At 35.7% G+C, this 20,274-nt stretch overlaps 1 protein-coding gene and 1 long non-coding RNA gene across 2 annotated transcripts; both read right to left on the reverse strand.

Annotated features, from left to right (window-relative positions):
* Positions 1 to 10,390: 10,390 nt before the first annotated feature.
* On the reverse strand, positions 10,391 to 11,674 carry LOC121267793. The gene is made up of 3 exons (XR_005941081.1): positions 11,432 to 11,674; positions 11,033 to 11,323; positions 10,391 to 10,837 (listed from the first exon to the last, which is right to left on the reverse strand). It is a non-coding gene; the product is annotated as an uncharacterized LOC121267793 (long non-coding RNA).
* A 2,392-nt stretch (positions 11,675 to 14,066) lies between these two features.
* Positions 14,067 to 15,831, reverse strand: LOC121267164 (transcription factor MYB63-like). The gene is made up of 3 exons (XM_041171025.1): positions 15,693 to 15,831; positions 15,475 to 15,604; positions 14,067 to 14,583 (listed from the first exon to the last, which is right to left on the reverse strand). Exons 1-3 carry the CDS (start codon positions 15,829 to 15,831, stop codon positions 14,067 to 14,069), a joined length of 786 nt encoding a protein of 261 aa, XP_041026959.1.
* Positions 15,832 to 20,274: the final 4,443 nt, after the last annotated feature.

Genomic DNA, 20,274 nt, shown 5'->3' on the forward strand with positions numbered 1-20,274 from the left:
GAAAGTAATTAAATTGTTTATTAAGAATATCCCCCATTTTATGTCATTAAGTATGGCTAAAGATGCACTCAAGTCTTAGTGTCACTGATAAAGAAACATAATTCAATATCAGATATTAAAAACACAGATAATATAATTCAACAAAACGATTATACTAATTTATATTTATAAATTATGAGTAAACAATAAAAAAGAATTGATACTATCTAGCATTAACCATGATGTTAAAGAAGCAAAAGAAAATCATTTATTTGTTCCCCATGAATTTCTATCTCATTTAAAAACTAGTTTTTCTAAAAGTAAAAATTATTGATTAAAACAAATCTCTAACAAGTAAGAAAAATTAAATATTTCTAATATTATTTCTACTTCACTAAAACAACCTCATATTAATGTATTAAGTAAAACAAACTCACTTATCTTATTATCTGATTCTGAAATTAGTAATATCGAAAACTAATTTAAAAATATAGATTTCAAAATAAACAAGATTAGAGAGAATCATGTTAATGAATATTCTGCTAGAGCTTCAAAACATCATATTTCCATTACTCGAAATTGACATTTGCGGCCAACATCACCAGATATACAATTTGAGGAAAGAGAACTTATAGTAAGATTTACTTTTTTCACCAGATATGCTATATGAATTGAACATAGATGGATTATCTGAATATGAAATATTAAATCGTTTTCAAGAAATGATTATGGTTACTAATGTATATAAAGGAAATGAAAAAACAAATCATTAAGTGGCTCACATTATTATTCAAGATTTTACTGGCCAACTAAAAGACTGGGATCATTATCTTTCAAGTGAATAAAGAAATAAAATATTAAATCAATATAAACATGATGAAAGAATGCATATAATCAAAGCAGATGAGGGTCAGCCATTAGAAGATGCTGTTAATACTTTAATATTTATATTAACTAAGAATTTTTTTGGAGACTTTATTCGATTTAAAGAAAGAACTAGTGATTTATTAATTAATTTAAGATACCCTCAATTATCTAATTTTTGTTAGTATAAAAATGTATTTATGTGACCAACTGCTCATTTTCCTCTCGATTGGTCAAGAGTTTTACCTTTACATTTTAAATCTCAAATTTATGTTTTAAATTTAGCAGATAATTTTTAAAGCGAAACGAGTATTTTAAAACCCTCGAAATATTTTAAATGTCCAAAATTGTTTTAAATTGGGTAATTTTTAATATTATTAAACCAATCCTAATTTTCAAGTAAATCTCTTTATATTTTGGAGTCCCGAAAATAATATAGTTTTAGAAAATCATTTTATTTAAATGATTTTAGCTATTTAGGAGTAGTACTTAATATTCATTATTTTATTTTATGTTAAAAACTCTATTTATTTAGATGTTTTTATTTCTCTTAAGAAATATTTATGAAAAAAACTCATCATTTTATTTATGATGAACAGTGTTATTTTTGGATCAATACAACAAAGTTGTATTTTTACATTTAGTCTAATTTCCATTCCTTTATATTTTCTTTTCGTCTTTTCTCCTATTTCTAAGTGTTTTAAGAGAGGTTTGTATTCGCAATCCATCTTAACTCATTTCAACTCATTTCACTACTATTCATTATTATTCATCAACTTTAACTCATAAATTTCACTACTATTCATAACTCATCTCATTACTATTCACAACCCATCTCAACTCATCTTCGAATCCAAATGACACCTTAATCTACATCATTGGACTGTCATCTTTGATGCGTCTTGCTCATGCTTGAAAGAGTATCTTTTGTCGATGTGACTAACCGCTCATTTTTCTCTCGACTGATCATGAGTCTCGTGTACACGTTTTAAATATTGAAGCTATGTTTTTAAATATAGTGAGTGATTTTAATGAAGCCAGCATTTTAAAGTCGTTGAAATATTTTAAAAGTCTAAAATTATTTTGAATGGAGTATTTTTAGTGTTATTGAATCAAGTCTAATTTTAAAGTCAGCCTTTTTATAATTTGAAACCAAATAATAATAATAATAATAATAATAATAATAATAATAATAATAATAATAAAATTTTAGAAAATCATTTTATTTAAATAATTTTAGTTTTTTCAGAGTATTATTAAATATTTCTTGTTTTATTTTATGTTAAAAATTCTATTTATTTAGATAATTTTATTTCTTTTAAAAATATTTAATAAGTTTTATTATTTGTCTTATGATAAAAAACATTATTTTGAGACTAAGAAAATAAAATTTTATTTAAAATAAAGTTTCATTTCATTTGCTACCTATTTTATTTAGAATATTTTTATTTTTTTTAAGTGTTTAAATATTTGCTATTAGATTAAAATTAGAGATCCCAAATGAAAGTTTAGGATTAAATTCGTAAAGGTAACCCTAGAACCTTCATTTTTTCCCTCCCCTCTCTCTCCTCCCCTCCGGCCGCCCTTCTCTCTCCCCGATTCCTCTTCTTCCCATCGCCCCCCCCGTCCCAGCCGCTGCCGACGCCGCCACTATCCACCGGCACCACCCTCCCGACGTCGCTGGTCCCCTCGACCTCCGACTTCCTCCTGCGACTCCTCCACAGCCCACGCCCGAAGCCTCTCTCTTCCTTTCCCTCGGTTTCTCATCACGCAACCGCCTAGCGCCACTAGCTGCGCCACCGCGAATGGCCCCCTTGTCGTTGAGCCACCGTGGGTCTTTTCCCCTCAGCCCCTCGCCCTCTCACCGAAGCCCCCACTCTCTTCTCCCATCAGATCCCAGCAGATCCGTGTACCCTCGTCGTGCGTCGTCTCCAGCCATGGCAATCGCCACCCTCTGCCGCCTACGGCTCCGCCAGTCGCTAATCATCGTCCACCATTGCTCCATCCAGCTCCCGCGTCTCTCTCTTCTTCTCTGTTTCTCAACCCACGGCCATAGCTCTTCCGCGCCGCCACCAGCCCTCCGCCACCAAGTCTGGCCGCAGCCACCTCCCACATGGTAGTAGACCGTGAAGCCCATACCACCACCATACCCTAGTCAGCCCGAGTCCTCTGTCTCACTCTCCTCCCTCTACCCCACGGCCCCACCGTCACCACCGTTCCTCCATAAGCAACAGCACCACCCACAACCGCCTTGAGCAGTGGCCACTGCAAGCCCCTTCGTGCACCCAAACCGGAGAGCCACCACTGCTCAGCTCCACCTCAGACCCCTGAAGCCGCTGCCCAGCTCGGCTCCTCCACCTGTGGTATAATTTCTGCCCCTTTCCATTGAGAAAATATTATGTTTATGTGTTTGTGTGGATGTCGATGTCTGCTTGAGTACTGAGCAGATTTGCTGTGTTTAATGGTTGTGTTGGACTTAGAAGAAGTGAGGTGGTTGGGATTTGTATTGGAGTTGGAGGTGAAGTATGCAGATTGCGAAATATGATGTTGTGCTATTTTTCCTGTGTGGAGTTTAAACAGATCTTGTTTGAGTATGTGTATGCAATGAGTGTAGTGTTGGAGTTGCTTAGGCTGGGAAGTTGTGAAAAAACATGGTTGTTGTATCAGTTTGAGATTTGTGAAGCTATGATTGATTGGGTTGTTGTCTATTGAGTATGAGTATGGACATGAATATCCAAAGAGATTTTAATTGTACTTTGTGAATGTTCAGGGGATTGATTTTATGTATATCGATGTGATACAGAGTTTATATGACTATTTGATGGTGTAGTGATTTTTAAGTGGAGCCCAAGTGTTGGGTAGAATATTTATATTTTGTTAGGTTGATGTACTTGGGGGGCAAATTGCTAGTATTTGTTATGATTTGAGTGAGATGAGGTGAATTAGTACTAATTATTGAATTAATATATGGTTATGCTTGATTGTGGATAATGCTACTTAGTTGAATTATTTTGGGATGATTGGTGTGAATGTATGAAGTTGGGATGGATTATTTTGAATTGTTGGGATTTAATGATGGAATTGTAGTGAGTTGAAGTGTAACAATCCCGTCCCGGGAAGGGCAGGATTGCTACGTACCTACCTGTTCTTTTAATTTTTCTTTCTTTAATTTTTAATTTTTTTCTAATAACATGTGGTTGGCATAAACATAATACACGTGCACTCTAAATTTTTAATTTAATAAAGGGAGCACCTGATAGACATTCTATTCGAATATTCATCTATAAAAGACTCTCAGAGTCCATCATACGTTCATAAAAATATAACTGTTCTAGTTAAGAAGAGACTCCGTCTCAACATAAAAGCAACACCCATAAACATAACCCATTATCCATGTAAAGTCGAACCAACAGAGAAGGCACTAAGCGTCTTCCTCTCCTTCTGCAGTAATGCCTTGCTCTCCAGCCTTTTTGTCGACGTTTAAAACATAAACACAAAATGAGTCGAATACTTAGTAAGTAGTACACTATGCAGTAAACATACTAGGCATCTATTCTTTTTCTTTTGAAAACATGAATACATAAACATTTTGCTAATTCTTGACAATTTTTTCATGCATAACAGTTTAAGGAATAAGTCATACTTTTATGCATAAACATTTAAGAAATAAGCAATAACTATGCTTTCATGTATAATATTTTAAGAAATAAACATGCTTTTAATGTTTCACTTTCTTTGGTCGGTACATACTATTACACCCCGTATAGTAGGGTTAACGGTCTTCCTTTGGACTTGGATTCTGCCCGTGGCTACATGTTAGAATCCCTTTCAGTCTGAGGGTAGCACTGGGTGCACTACCAGTACTACTTACTAGGCATTGTAATCTGCCCATTCCTTTGGTACCCTTTTCATTCATATGGTTGTTACGTATTTTCATACATTAAAATATTCATTCATTCAGTCTTTTCTTCCTATCATTCATGTCAGTCTTTTCAGTCTTTTCTTTTCAGTCCTTTTTATTTAACCATTCATTCATGGAAAACATCATTTAAAAGCATGAGCTTAAACATAATCTTTCATGGCATTCATAAAGCATCAGTTTATAGGGACATTTTAACATCAGTTTATAGGGACATTTTAAAACTCATTTAAAGCATCACTTAAAGCATAAGGCATGAGACGTTCATTTCCTTTTTTTTGCAATTGAAACATTTTCATCATTTTCCTTAGTCCTATGCATATGCATCTTTATAAATAAGATATATTTTCATGTTATACTACATATAAGAATAATCAATAAGTTTCTTGAGAGAGCATGTATGAAAATATCATGATTTAGAACCTACGTGCATGCATTACCTTATACACATACACAATTATAATCGATAGGGTGCTTAACAGGGGCTAGCATGAAAGAGTTTGTACATACTATATTTGTGTACTCTTTTCTTTAGAAGAACATTTGCAATAAGAGAGACATTTTTTCATAAAGAGAACTTGGTGTAAGAAGCATGGTCATAGCTGCAAGCTTTACTAGTGGGTTCCTTTGAATTTGAAAATAAACTCCTATTAAATGAAATGGAATAAACACATTAATATCCATATCACTTTAAGCTTTACTAACCGATACCCTTACGTGCTCACTTTAATTCCAATTTAGAATTAAAGTGTTTTTTCTTAATCCATTCTCACTTAATGAGCATAATCTACTAGGTACAACCTTAACCCATTTAGCTACCCACCATACATGGCACTAGGCCAAAACATTAATATCATCATTCCAAACATTTTAAAGGAACTCATGGAAATAAATAGCATGCTTGTTGTCCCTTTAAAGACCATTGTTTTCTATATGAAGGGTAGATGGAAATAATAGTTAAGAAATGCATAGATTGTAGGAATTTATTTAAGAATGAAAAGGAACAAATAACTGCTACAAGTCTGAAATTTTCATCAAAGAGGGCATTTGATAACTTTGTAATATCGTATGGAAGGTAAATCCAACAAAAGGGCCAAAGCTCACAAAAGGATTGATTTTGTCACTTGTTTTCAATGATTTTTCATACTAAAATTTAATTTTAGTTGAACAAAAGGTGAAATTGAACAAAGAGGATGAAATGGGCTGGTTTAAGCCCCAAAACAGAACACATTACAGAAAATTGTGCAGTGCATGGGTAGCAAGCAGGTCTTAGTACATTCATGCTCTTAAACATCCCTCACTTAACCAACAATCTCAACTACATAATTAAACAATACTAGAGTTGTAAAAAACTTAATAAAATATCACATTTTTTTAAAAACATAGCATAAATAATGGATACAACACTCGACAACTCAGAATTCCCAAAGCAAGCTTACTAGTTTAATTAAAATTCTTAGTGGCTTACTTAGGCCATAAACCTTGAGGAAAGTATGTCTAAAATTAAACCTCAACTCCATTAATTTAACTCATAAAGACAAGATTTAACATAATTAAAATATGGCTTAAACTCAAGAAAATACAAGGAAGAGCTACAACAAAATGTCTTGCAAAAACAGAGCATAATGCATAAAAGCTATCATTCCTCAACTTGGTTACCACCCTATTAGAACAACTATTAGGGGAAACAAATGAGAAATCAGTCTAGAAACTACCACACAACACTCGGTCAGCACAAAAATTCAAAAACCCCAAATACATGGCACAAGTTTGCTTAGCACAATTTCAATCAGCAAGAAATCTTGAGGATTAGAATGTTACCTGACTTGGCTTCCCTTTCAAGATACGGAAACAAGCAACAAACAAGAAATGGAAGAGGAAATCTAAATTTCACGGCTGCAAAATCGTTCTCCTTGAAGAAACTTTGGTTGGATCTTAAGCTTGAGGAAATGGGAGAAATTGGCTTGAAGAAGGAAGAGAAATCGTGCGGGCTCGAGGAAACCGACAGGGTCTTTCGTGTGAATGAAGGGGTTTCACTTAAGGCTTGATAAATTCTCTCTTGGCTTGCCTTAGAACTGACGGGTGCGAGGGAAGGAAAATGAATTCAATACCTTGCTTAGGAAGCCTACAGGTTCTATGGAGAAATGACTCAATTGCTTTAGTCAAAGCTTGTCTCATAAGCTAGGGAGATGAACGGTGGAGATTGAATGTAGGGAGATATTTTCCTCACCTACCCATTCTATGGTGAAGGGAGCTTGGGCCATTTATTGAATAGATAAAAATTAGAGAGCTAAAGGAAAAATATTTCAAAGTCTTAAAAATCATACCATTGATTCATTTTAATAAATCATATTTTAAAATAAAGTATATTTACTTAAAATAAAATAATTAAAATCTTTATTTTAAAATGCATAAAAGGATATTTCACTTAAAAGAATTAATAAAAACAATGTAAGAGTCTACGCAGTAGGATTCGGATATTACATGAAGAGCATAGTGATGACGTTGGTTTCTAAATTGACAAATTTGTATATTCTTAATGTATTATGTGTGGATGGTATCGTGGATACTTAGATGGATTATATGTTGATCTTAGGTGATAAGAGGGTATGACATATGTATGTTTGATAAATTGTATGGGTATGCTTGGTTGACTGGTGTTATGCATTGGATGTGAGGAAATGAATTGGGACTTAGGATTGATGTTAGTTTGGATTATGTATGGGGGAAGGGTATTATTTAAAGACTGGTATTGTGACTGCAGTTGGGTCGTATAATGAAATGAGGTTAAGCTGTAAGCTCATGAATGATGGTTGGAGATTAAAGTGAAGCATGAAAGCCTACTTTGTTAATTAGGAAATGAAGTTGGGATTTCTAGATTACAGTTTGGGCCTAAGATTTTTGACTAGGGTTATACTTCAAGGATTGGATGAATACATGTGTAAGTGAAATGAATTAATGCTATGAATACCTATAGGTGTAAATTTGTACAATTGGGGATGTCATAAAGAAGGGTGCAAGTAAGTAGATAATGAAGGTTATTTGGACAATGACTAGTTTAAGTGGAAGAAGTCTAAGTAGAGAACCAATTGGAGGTTAAAGCCATGAGGGAGACAATGGACTAAGAGTTGGATAGTTTTATTCTACAAGTTTTATGCTTAGTTGTAACGCCCTGATCCCGGAGGGGGTCGGAGAGTTATTTCATTTAATTTAAAATCATATATCACAGTACATATATAGATTCCAAATTCTCAATGACGTAAGGACCACACGAAACAAGAGGCAACCTAGGAGCATGAGGGCGACATGAGGGATAAATATCCCACCCTTTTTCTTTGAGGTGCGTTCAATTTCGAGGACGAGATTATTTTAAAAGGGGGAGAGTTGTAATACCCGAATCCTACTACTTAGGTCCTTACATCAGTTATTAATTCTTTAAGCTAAATATTTTGAGATAAAGATTTTTATTATTTTATTATTTTATTTTAAGATGGGTGTGCTTTTATTTTATGTGGATTATTAAAATAATTCAAGGTCATGATTTTAAGACCCTTACAATATTTTCTCTTAAGTCTTCTAATTTTTCATTTATTAAAGAAATGACCCAAGCTCTCTCCACCATAGGATGAGTAGGCGAGAGAAATATCTTTCCACACTTAATCTCCACCGTTCATCTCCCTAGCTTATGGGACAGGTTTTGACTAAAGCAATTGATCTCTTTCTTCCTTGGACCCGTAGGCTTCTAAGGCAAGCAATTAAATTCTTTTTTCTTTCCTTGCACCCATCGACTTCTAAGTCAAGAAAGGAGAGAAGTCCTTCAAGCCCAACCGTGCGACCTACCTCCCATTCTCTCCCATTCTATTCTTCTTCCAATTTCAAGCCAAGCATCCATTTTTCTTTCTTCTCAAGAGGAAAATAGCAAGGTAAGAATACCCTCAACCTTCTCCCTTGTGTATTTCGAAACTTAGCTATGGTTTAATCAAAGTGGGTTTTTCTTTTGTTGATTGTTGATGTTTCAGTTTTGGACTTCCAGCCAAGGGTTTGTGTACTCTCTATTTCCCTAAGCCAAACCTACCTCTTCTCTTCTCCATTTTCGTGTTTTGGGAAGGATTTACTAAAGGTAAAAACCCTAAATTGAACTACTCGGTTTTAGTTGATTTTGGAGACTAATTGAGTTGTTTTTGCTTGTATCTTAATTTTAGTTATTACCTATGTTGTTAATAAACATGAATGCTCTGTTTTTGGCACAAACCGAGTATGTTGAAGCTGCTTTGCTATGTATTTTGCTATTTAACTTGGTTAATCATAAGTGATGTTAATTGATCTTTTGGTATATATATAAATATATATATATATATATATACGTTGGTGCCATGTGTGTTTTGTTGATGTCTGGTGGTGATTTGTTATTAGGATGCTAGAGGATTGGTTTAAAGGGGTTGGCTTAGTTTCTTGTAATTTTATAACTTGCTTCTAAAATGTATTAAATGAGTAAAATATATTCTTGGGTGTTTAAAGTTGTCAAGTTTACTTAATGGGTTTAACCTAGCTGTTTTATGCTATGTTTAACTAAATAATTATGTTTTAACAAACTTTTCTTTGATTCCAATGTTACTAGATTTATAGTAAGAATTGGTATTAGAAGTAGATGATTATTTGTGCATGTTATACTACTGTGTGTGAGAGCTGTCTAACAAGCATAATCCCATGTATATACCCTGTTTTGATGACAAGTGAGCATTTTCTAATAAGTGACAACTAGCCATTCAAAAAAGGCATGTCTTTCTAAATTGATTAGCTTGTCTGAGATGCCTAATCTGTCCTAAGCGCCCTTTATTAAGCAAATTTTCAGATTTGAGCTTTTATCCCCATTAATTTCAAAGTAAGATTAAACCCAATAAACTTTGTTAAGCCTATGAGTCCTAAACTACATTTCCATATAAAATACCCAAGTGGCCTCTCGCGTTATGTTATATTCAAGTTCACGTTCATGTTATGTATGCTCCCATAGGCGTTTGTGGGAGCTTGTGGGATTTAGTTTCAGTAGGGAAGGATTATGGGTCTTAGGAGAGTAGTTGATATTGAACAAAAGTCCTTTGAGGTTTTAAGGGATGGGCGCAGGGTGCTCCTTATCGAAACAGGGTGGAAGCTGGTGAAGAAGATGAGTTTTGAGTTGGCCACGACCCTTTTTTTTTTATCAGTAAAAGATAGATATTATATATATGGATGAAAAAAGTATAGCCCTTGTACACAGGAAGTATACATAAGTGCTCCTAAATACATTCTAAGAACGATAAATTAAAGACAAGAAATCCTGAATATTGTCCCCATGCAAAACAATAGTGGAAAACCAACACATTAGAGTGGAGAAAAAAATATGATGAGAGATTTGCCTCTCTTGGATTAGAATATGCCCATATGTGAGGGGTGCATGTTGGGCAAACAACACAGACAATCATTTCCCAATGGAGAAGCTTGGAGAGCCAAATTAGTTTTAGAGCTTGTGCATGCTAATGTGTGTGGTCTCATGAGGACACTTTCTCAAAGTCAAAATAGGTACTTCACTTTCTCAAAGTCAAAACAGGTACTTCATTTTGTTTATTGATGATTTTTCTAGAATGACTTTGGTGTATTTCTTCAAAGAAAAAACACAGCTTTTGAAATTTTTAAGAAATTCAATTTGCTGGTGGAAAATCTTAGTGGCAGAAAACTCAAAATCTTGAGAAGTGATAGAGGTACTGAGTTTAACTCGAAAGTTTGATGAGTTTTGCAAAAATGAAAGGTTGGAACACCAGTTGACAGTTGCCTATACTCCACAGCAAAATGGAGTTTCGGAGAGGAAAAATAGGACTGTCATGGAGATGGCCAGATCTGTGCTAATGGCAAAAGGGCTTCCCAAAAAGTTTTAGGCTGAGGCTGTCAACACAGCCGTGTATCTCCTAAATAGATGCCCTACAAAGGCTGTGAAGGATTTAACTTCTATTGAAACTTGGAGTGGGTAGAAACCTACTGCTGGTCACAAACCTACTGCTGGTCACCTTAAAATCTTTGGATGCATATGCTATATCCATATCCCTGAGCAAAAAAGGCACAAGTTGGAAGAGAAGTCATCAAAGGGAATTTTCCTTGGATACAACTCTCAATCCAAAGGATATAAGGTCTTCAATTTAAAAACTTAGTAGCTCGTAACCAGTAGGGATGTGGTGCTTGATGAACACTCAACCTGGAATTGGGAGAAGAATGAAGACTCAAATCAGCCACTGATTATACCAGCAATTGGAGAACCTGAAGTGAGGCTTGAAAATGATGATGATAATCGGCCAGCAACACCAACTTCAGCACAAAGTTTTGATAGCGACCTTGAAGTTTCAGACCAATCTTCACTCGAGTCACCTCCTAGAAGATTAAGACCTCTAAGTGAAATCTATAAATCTTGCAACTATACCTCTTCGGAACCTAAAAACTATACAGCTGCTGTAAAAGAATCAGTTTGGGTGGATGCATTGAAGGAGGAGATCAAGATGATTGAGAAAAACAATACCTGGGAGCTTGTTCCATGTCCTGACAGCAAAGAGGTTATTGGAGTTAAATGGATTTATAAAAGAAAGCTTAACTTTGATGGCTCTCTAAAGAAATGCAAAACAAGATTAGTTGCTAAAGGGTACTCACAACAGCCTGGGATAGATTTCAATGAAACCTATGCTCCTGTGGCTCGACTAGACACCATTAGAACTGTTGTTGCACTTGCAGCTCAAAGGAGTTGGAAGATTTCCCAACTTGATGTCAAATCAGCATTCCTCAATGGAGAACTTGAAGAGGAAGTGTATGTTGATCAACCCAAAGGTTTCAAGAAAGAAGAGGGAAAAGTGCTTAAGCTGAAAAAGGCTCTCTATGGGCTTAAACAAGCACCTTGAGCATGGTATAGCAAGATTGATGGTTACTTTTGTGAACAAGGCTTCAAAAAAAGTATGAGTGAGCCCACACTTTATGTTCAAATCAAAGGTAAAAATCTGCTCATAGTTTCATTATATGTTGATAATTTAATCATAACTGTAAATGATCCAGATATGATTGAAGTTTTTAAGCAAGAGATGATGAAGACTTTTGAAATGAGTGATCTGGGATTAATGCATTACTTTCTTGGTATGGAAGTCAGTCAAGAGGATGGAATTTTCATTTCTCAAAAGAAGTATGCTGAAGATTTGCTCAAAAAGTTCAATATGTCTGATTGCAAACCAGTGGCAACTCCTCTAATTGCAAATGAAAAGTTCAAGAAAGAAAATGGGGGAAAATTGGCAGATGCTACTGCCTATAGAAGTTTGATTGGAAGCTTGTTATATCTTACTTCTACATGACCTGATCTCTTGTTTGCTACAAGTTTGCTTTCCAGGTCCATGCAAAATCCCAGTCAAGTCCATTTTGGTGCTGCAAAAAGGGTACTAAGATACGCTCAAGGCACATTGAAATATGGCATTTTGTTTAAGCCGTGTTCTTATTAAAAATAATTGGATATACAAACAGTGATTGGGCTGGTTCAATTGATGATATGAAGAGCACTTCAGGATTTTGTTTCAATCTGGGATCATGTGTTTTCTCATGGGGCTCGAAGAAACAAGGATCAGTGTCTCAATCAATAGCTAAAGCAGAGTATGTTGCTGTTGCTAGAGCTGTCAATCAAGCCATTTGGCTAAGTAGGATCCTTGAAGATATGGGAGAAAAACAACAATTTCTAGTGGAGATTTACTGTGATAATAAGTCAGCAATTGCAATGTCCAAGAATCCAGGTTATCATAGCCGAACCAAGCACATTGCAATCAAGTATCACTATCTAAGAGAAGTTGCTGCTAGAGGAAAAATTGAGCTTAAGTTCTGTAAGTCAGAAGAACAAATGACTAATATTTTTACGAAGGGCACTTCCTAGAGACAAATTTTAGAAGAAGCTACTGTGATACCCCATAAGATATGGATAAGGGTAGGTGGTGTATGGGATCCCACATTGTTTGGAAATGAGAATTTTTTGCTCTTTATAAGGTTCCAATGGAGCTTCAATTATATCATTGATTAGTCCTTTTAGAGTATAGGCCATGTGGTTTGGGTCTTCCATTAGGGTGTTACAAATGGTATCAGAGATTATCCTAACTAGAAATGTGGGACTTAAGTCGTGCCACCTACAATGGATAGGCCCGACGAGGACGTCAGGAATTTAAGGGGGTAGATTGTGATACCCTATAAGATATGGATAATGGTAGGTGATGTATGGGATCCCACATTGCTTGAGAAGGAGAAGTTATTGCTCTTTATAAGGTTCTAGTGAAGCTCCAATTGTATTATTGACTAGTCATTTTGGAGAATAGATCATGTGGTTTGGGCCTTCCATTAGGGCGTTACAGCTACGTTAGATGCTTGGAGTTTCAGAAAAATGGATCAAGGAGGGGTATTGAAGCTGCTGCACATTCATGCCGATGCAGTTTTTCAATAAACTCTATTATTAGCTTTTTGTTATTTTTAGCCAACACGGCTAACATTTTGCTTTGGAAAAAACATGTCATTAATTGCTGTTAGTTTCAAGAATGCTTATAAGTTGTATTTGGTTTATTGCATACGTGAGAACAATTAGAATCAATCAAACAAGTTGTTGGTTGAAAGTTTTCCTCTGTATTCATAATTTTCTTTTGTTATGTTCCTCTATTCCAACACCACCAAAGGATCGGATTTAGCCTCAGCATGCTCAAGCACCCTTACTGGCGGCCGGGAGCCTCAGTCAAGGATGAACCCTGTGTGCATGGAGGGAATTAATCTCCTTGATTTGTCGATGTCCGAGAAACCTTGTCGAGGAGGCCTCAAAAAATAAAAACTTACACCATGGGGGACTTTCGATGTCAATGTCCAAGGAGCAGTCTTACCCCATTCTTTTTAGTGTGATATAATCGTCTGACTAACTTAAGCATCGTAACCATTCCCTCTGGCTCGGGATGTCCTGGACGGCATTATGTGTTCGACCAGCTCTTATTTTCTGGGACTCTACTGAGAAGATGGGCAAATGTTGTACAACTTTTCTGCACAATATTAGCACATCTCGAACATGTCTCTGGCTTTTCCCCATTCGTTGTTTATTAAAAGTTGTATTGTACTCAAGAAATTAAATTACTACGTACTAGTGATTATCCAAATTAAATGCATATTGCCTGTTTACAAACTAAACATCGAATGTATTTGAAGACAAGATACACGCGGAGTACCTCTATAGCTCAAAAGAACTCTTGAAAGATACGTATCACATCCCATGTATTTCTGCTTGCATTGATCAATCGATCCATAAATCATAGCCAGTATCATGGTAAACATATGGATACATGGGCTTTTGGATCCACATCGCAGTAGCTGGAACGTCCATAAATCCAGGGTGATCTGTTTCTAGCATGCACATGTCCTGAGACAAAAATGGCTGCCATTTACTTTGGACATTTTGATAAGATATTTCAGATAAACTAAAATTCTCCTCTCTGTGTTGGCTTCTAACAATTTCAACAACTGGATCAGTGCCGCGTGAAGAAAAGAGATCATTAATGGGCATTTGTGTTGACGTCGGTATACCTTTAATGGCATCCATGTTTGGCAAAATTGGGGCATCGCAAAGTAGGAGATCTTGAAACCCGGAAGAATCGTTCTTGTTAACTTCAACCTCGGATGATTTCCCCATTTCTGATATAGTCGTTGATGACGAAGTGTTGATCTTACTTCGCTTTTTCAAGTGCGTGTGCCAGTAATTTTTTATTTCGTTGTCAGTTCTTCCGGGAAGCTTTGCAGCAGTTGCAGACCATCTGAAATAAATTGAACACAATAAGGACATTACACTCAAGTACTGTAATTTAGAAGATCACCCGCCGGGTTTTACTTTCTTTACTATTAGATCCTCTAAAAATGATTCTAAAGTATCTTCAACATCTGGGCGGTTTAACAGAAGTCTTAAAGCTTTTGCCTTTCATCTACGTACCATGGAGAGAGAGAGAGAGAGAGAGAGAGCCTTTGCCTGTCATCATGGTATGCATATAAAATCTTGCTTTTAATACTATCTGAATTCATATTACGAAAATAGAAGCGAAGTTGTAAATAGTAAACCCCAAATCATGGCATCCTTACCATCTCATAAAAGGATTATAATTTGTGAAATTAGAGCTATGTTGGATGGATTGCTTTTATGTCTAGAGTTAAAGATTCCTGCCATAGAGATTTGAGTCTGATTCTTTGGCATTAGAACTTTAACAATGCAAGTTCTTTTTCTTTGTTGTGTATAGTTTTTGAGGTTTGTACAGCTAATGTTCCATTTGATTTTGTTGAGCTTTGTATCCTGGTGTTTAGTCCCACCCAAATGAGAGCGATGCAATGATAACTCTATTGAAAAGACTGATCATACCATACATCCGTCTGCTAAAACATGCATAGGAATAAGGTAGCATTTTAACTTTGAAGTACTCGTGGAAAACGAAAGAGAAAAGATAGGTTTTTTCCTTTAGCACGTCCACTTGTTCCAAATTATATCCATTGATCATGATCTGAATCAAAATCCCATCAAATAAATTGATTAAAAACAATGTTTTCCACGTAGATATGAATTTTGCTTTATGGAATAGCAACGAATGTGCATTTAAAGAACACTATTTTCCGATCACCGGTAAATCTTCCATATAGAAGTTGTAATGTACTTTACTTACCGGTTTCCCAGCACTTCATACCACTTGAGTATAGTTTCCTCGTCTTCCTGGCTGAAGTTTCCTCGCTTAATGTCAGGCCTGAGGTAATTCATCCAACGGAGCTTGCAACTTTTCCCAGATTGTGCCAAACCTAGAAGAAAAGCCAAGTATAAACACCATGCACGAATGATCACAAAGACGGTATAAGCGAGATTGAACGTTTATAATCTGTTTCCTACCACCAGCTTCTGGCATCCAACACCAATTCCAAATGCCATATCGCTTAATATAGGCTTTCAACTTCTGGTCTTCTTCAGGACTCCATGAGCCTCTTCTGGCGGGCATTTTTTTGTCACCCTCTAAATTAGTCTTCACCATCTATAGCTGTACGTATATTATAGCTCAATATTTCGACTTGCAGAGACCTCAAAACCCTAAAAATAGTTGCGACTATTGCTTTGCTCGTAGTGTCATAGATCTCAGTAAAAAAAGGTTTTTAACTTTTCATGTGATAATGATTTCCATATATATATAAAGGGAAATTAATTAGCTTACTCGAGGTCCTGGAACACGTCTTCGTTATACTTATATAGTCAAATGCAATTCAACTTTCTTTTGAATGAAATGGGCAAGTTGATATATTTTTTATTCCGTCAATGAGCAAACAATATTATAAAGTCAAACCTGTAACGCCCCGATCCCGCAGGTTCAGAGTGTTAGCTCTTATCACCTAAAATCATCTCCAATATCACATAGTACATACTCTAATTTTTTTCTATCGCGCAAAATACTCATTAATTCACATCAATTACTCTAGTATAAATATTCTAAGACAATACAAAATCTTAATATAAACATCAACCTCCCAACAAATCACATCATTAGAGCACAACAAGCTTACTAAATAAAACCCCTCAATACTCATATAAACCTTCTATGCTTAATCCATCATTCTTAACTCATCTTACCCATGCTCCATATTCTTGATCCTCAATTGAAATATTCAAATCATCTGAAAAATATTTGGAGATAAGGGTGAGTTATCAACAACTCAGTAAGCAGAGAATATATACTAGCGTGCAAACATGAACATTTACAAAATACAGTATGCAACAAAAAATATTTTTCCAGAGTTATCATGCATAACAAAATATGTTTTTCAAAAGTAACAGAGCGATGGTTTTAAGACCAGTAAAACCCAGAGTATTTTGGCATAACATAACCTGAGCATCATCGTCACATCAAAACAGAGCATCTTACAGAGCAGAGACCATGTTTCACCCCCGTGGTAGGATTGTGCTATCCCTGGTAGCCAAACCGGGCAGAGATAGAGGTGAAATCTTTCCCTTATTCTTCTCGGAGCCCCGAGTGTGCACATAGGAAAGACCACAATAAAACCACATTGTTTCCAAAGTGGGTGCACTCAGAGACAGAGAAGTTGGTACCAACCCAAACAGAGCAGAGCATAATAGAGCAGAGACAGAGTCAGATACAAAATCAGTACACCATGCCAAAGGTTTTTAGATGCCATATCAAAATAAAACAAAGTACCAAATCATAATCAGATCATTCTCACATTTCGAAAACAAAAGTTAGAGCATCTTTCTAAATCAATGCACAAATTTTCAGATTCTCAATATTGCTCTTTTTCAGATTTCAGAGACAACATGACAAAATTTAGCTCATGTCTACACAATGCATGTCAGAAAATATTTTCTCTTTTTCATATAGATTTCATGAGTAATGCAAATAAGCGATCGAGGTTGGTTTTTCCCAAGTTCTCATTTCATCACAAAAATATGCAAAGTTTTTAGAAAGTCATCCTCAGTCTCAATAATTCGTATAAGGTCTAGCATTGAAACCCCGCTTACCTGGACTTCTTAGTTTTTTTTTTTTGAAATCTTTTTTAAAAATTTCAAACAATAATTAAGCGTCACCTATAAAATAACCACGTAATTTTCGTAAATTTTCAATTAATCATGTGTTTTGATATTTAATCCTAAGCTTCTAAAATAACCTATTTAATTCCTCAAAACCTAAAATTTACAAATCATCACTTTCTAAAATCATCAATATTGATTTAATAACTTGACTAAAACATTTAAAAGTCTGACCTATTTATTAATGAAAACAAACTATAAAGTTTAATACTAGATAATATAATTATCCCAAAATATTTTAAAATAAACCATAACTATTTTTAAATAGACTAAATCATATCTAAAATGTAAAAATAACATTACGCCAATATTTTTTACTCTAAAAATAAAACTTTACTTAATAACATGTTACAATTCTTAAGTAATTTTCTGTAATCATAATTAAAATGTTCAAAATAAAATTTCACACTTATTGTAAAAATATAATATGCTACTATTAGTACAATTTGAAAACCCTATTTATTTTCTGTAAAATTTCTTATACTTCCCGCATAAACCATGTAAAAAACAGATTTAACATAAACAAAATTTCAAATTGAAACCATCTAATAATAAGGGCAAAACTGTAATTCCGTATCTAAATAATAGGTAGTTAAGGGTATTAATGTAATTTCTCCATTCTTTGAAAACCAACAAAACGGCAAACCTACATAAAACACAAAACGTGCATGGCAGGGCTTACCCAAGGAGAAAACACGCGGCAGTGGGCGACATAGCGAGGGCTAGGCAGACGGCGGAGCACTGGAAGCGAGAGAGAGAGAGAGATGAGCGAGAGACCTCATGTAGAAAGAGAGAGGGACGGAGAGAGAGCTCGGCGTGAAAGAGAACGGAAACTCACCATGGGGCAGTGAGGCTTGCGACGGTCTGGGGGTTGGGCGTCGACCAGGGCAGTGTCCGAAGGTGGAGGCTTGTCCTCCGGCATCTTTTGATGGCAGTGGCGTCGGAGTTGAGGGGGCTGACGACATGGCTCACGGTGGGGATGCTTCCCCTGTTTCGGCGTGTAAAAACAAAGTCCTTCACGTCCCAAAGTGTATCAGCTGCTTGGTACGGAGGTGCAGGGCAGAGCAGCGGCAATCACAGTGGTTTTCATGTTTGTTGTGGCTGTGGGCAGTTTCCTACTGCAGCGTTGCTTCCGGTGGATGTTTGCAGTAGCGCGGGTCAAGCACGATGGTTTAAGGAGCTGCGCAATGGCTGAGCAAGGGGAAGCTATAGTTTCACGTGGGTGGTGCACTGGCAGTGGCGTACGTCGGAACAAAGTCTGCTCATGGTGGGACTACTCCAATGAGAAATGATGCTGGCGTGAAAAGGGCTTCCCGTGAGGTTGGGGTGGTGTTTTTCCAAGTGGGTGAGGACCGGGTTGGAGGGTGGTGCTGCTTGCAAAGAGGAGTTGTTGGCTACGGTTTTGCGTGGCAAGGCAGCGGTGTGAGGTTTCTTCGTGCTGGAAGTATGTGTGTATTTATATTGGTGATTGAACAAAAAAAAAAGAAAACCCTAGAGGTATAGGGAGACGTGAGTTGGAGAGAGCTGGAAAATAGAGTCGTGCGTGGGAATGGAGTGAATAAAAAAAAAAAAAAATACACGAGAGATGTGCAAGACCATGCATGCCGTGGACGAGAGCAAGACTTAGGGGCAAAAAAGAAAATAGACGGAAAAAAAAAAAAAAACGTGCGGGAAAGTTAACGTGTGAAAATAAAATAAAATAAAAATGAGCTTGACTGGGTCTGGGTGTTACAAAACCAATCATGGTTTCCATATATATTAGCAAGAGGGAATGATCAGAAAGAAAGGGATGCCATCTTTTGACCTAGTTTCATCGCATATGTGAATCGTATATATCTACATGCATGTACATGAAGGATATATGATCAGATTTCTCGATTGATCAGTTCAAGTTTATTATATTTCATTATAAGATTGTTTCAATCCTCTTGATCAAAATTGGTAATCCAGTTTATTGATGCATGCGTAAACCATGATGTGTAAACCATGATCGATCGGTTCAAGGATATATCATGCACTGATCTAAGAAACTGATATGATTTTAGTATTACAATGAAAGGAATTGGAAGATAATTTATAATAACAACACCAACTCTCCCTACAAATTGATCATTAAGTAAAGATTTCTCATACGTACGAAAGCAACATGCATGTTTTGCCAAGGAATTGTTCTGCATGGTCATCAACCATTGTGCAGCAAAAGTTGAAAAATATATGGAAACTTGTTGTTCTTCATTGTAAATCTTTTCATCATTTATATACATGTGATATCTCATATGATAAGGATAAGGGTAGGTAGTGTATGAGATCTCACATCGCTTGGGAAGGAGAAGTTCTTGCTTTTTATAAGCTTCCAATATGGCTCCAATTGTATCATTGACTAGCCCTTTTAGAGTATAGGTCATGTGGTTTGGATCTTCCAATGAGACGTTACATGTTATGCAACACATGATTTTAACTAGTGACTACATGCTATTTAATTAGTAGTTGGCACGTGAAACCACTTAATATACCATGCACGTACGTCAACATGTATATTTGACTTGAAATGACAAGATTCACGATGAAAAGGTAATATTATGCAAATAAAAATGATTAATTTGGTCATGATCAATAAGTGATCATGGGAGTCTATGATTAAGTATATAAATTATAAAATAAATAATCAACAGGTGTTTTTCTTTTCTTATTTTTTCTAATATTGCTGATTGTTTCATCAGCATGGAGCAATGAATTGAGAACGTCCATTTGGAATGTTAACTAGAATCTGATCACAATTAAGAGGCTCATTAAACTAATAATCAAAGTATAGATCATCAAATTAACAAAATCTAGCCTGATCCTACGTACGTGGCATTATACTTTAATGTCTAGTGTGAGA

Source organism: Juglans microcarpa x Juglans regia, chromosome 5S, assembly GCF_004785595.1.
Source record: "Juglans microcarpa x Juglans regia isolate MS1-56 chromosome 5S, Jm3101_v1.0, whole genome shotgun sequence".
Classification (NCBI taxonomy): Eukaryota; Viridiplantae; Streptophyta; class Magnoliopsida; order Fagales; family Juglandaceae; genus Juglans; species Juglans microcarpa x Juglans regia.

Excerpts from the sequence above, each read along its gene's own strand:
- LOC121267164 (XM_041171025.1), bottom strand. The coding sequence starts at position 15,831 with ATGGTGAAGACTAATTTAGAGGGTGACAAAAAAATGCCCGCCAGAAGA. Across the intron at positions 15,605-15,692 it reads TTGGATGCCAGAAGCTGGTG|GTTTGGCACAATCTGGGAAA; the intron begins GTAGGAAACAGA and ends CTTTTCTTCTAG. Across the intron at positions 14,584-15,474 it reads TATGAAGTGCTGGGAAACCG|ATGGTCTGCAACTGCTGCAA; the intron begins GTAAGTAAAGTA and ends AATTTATTTCAG.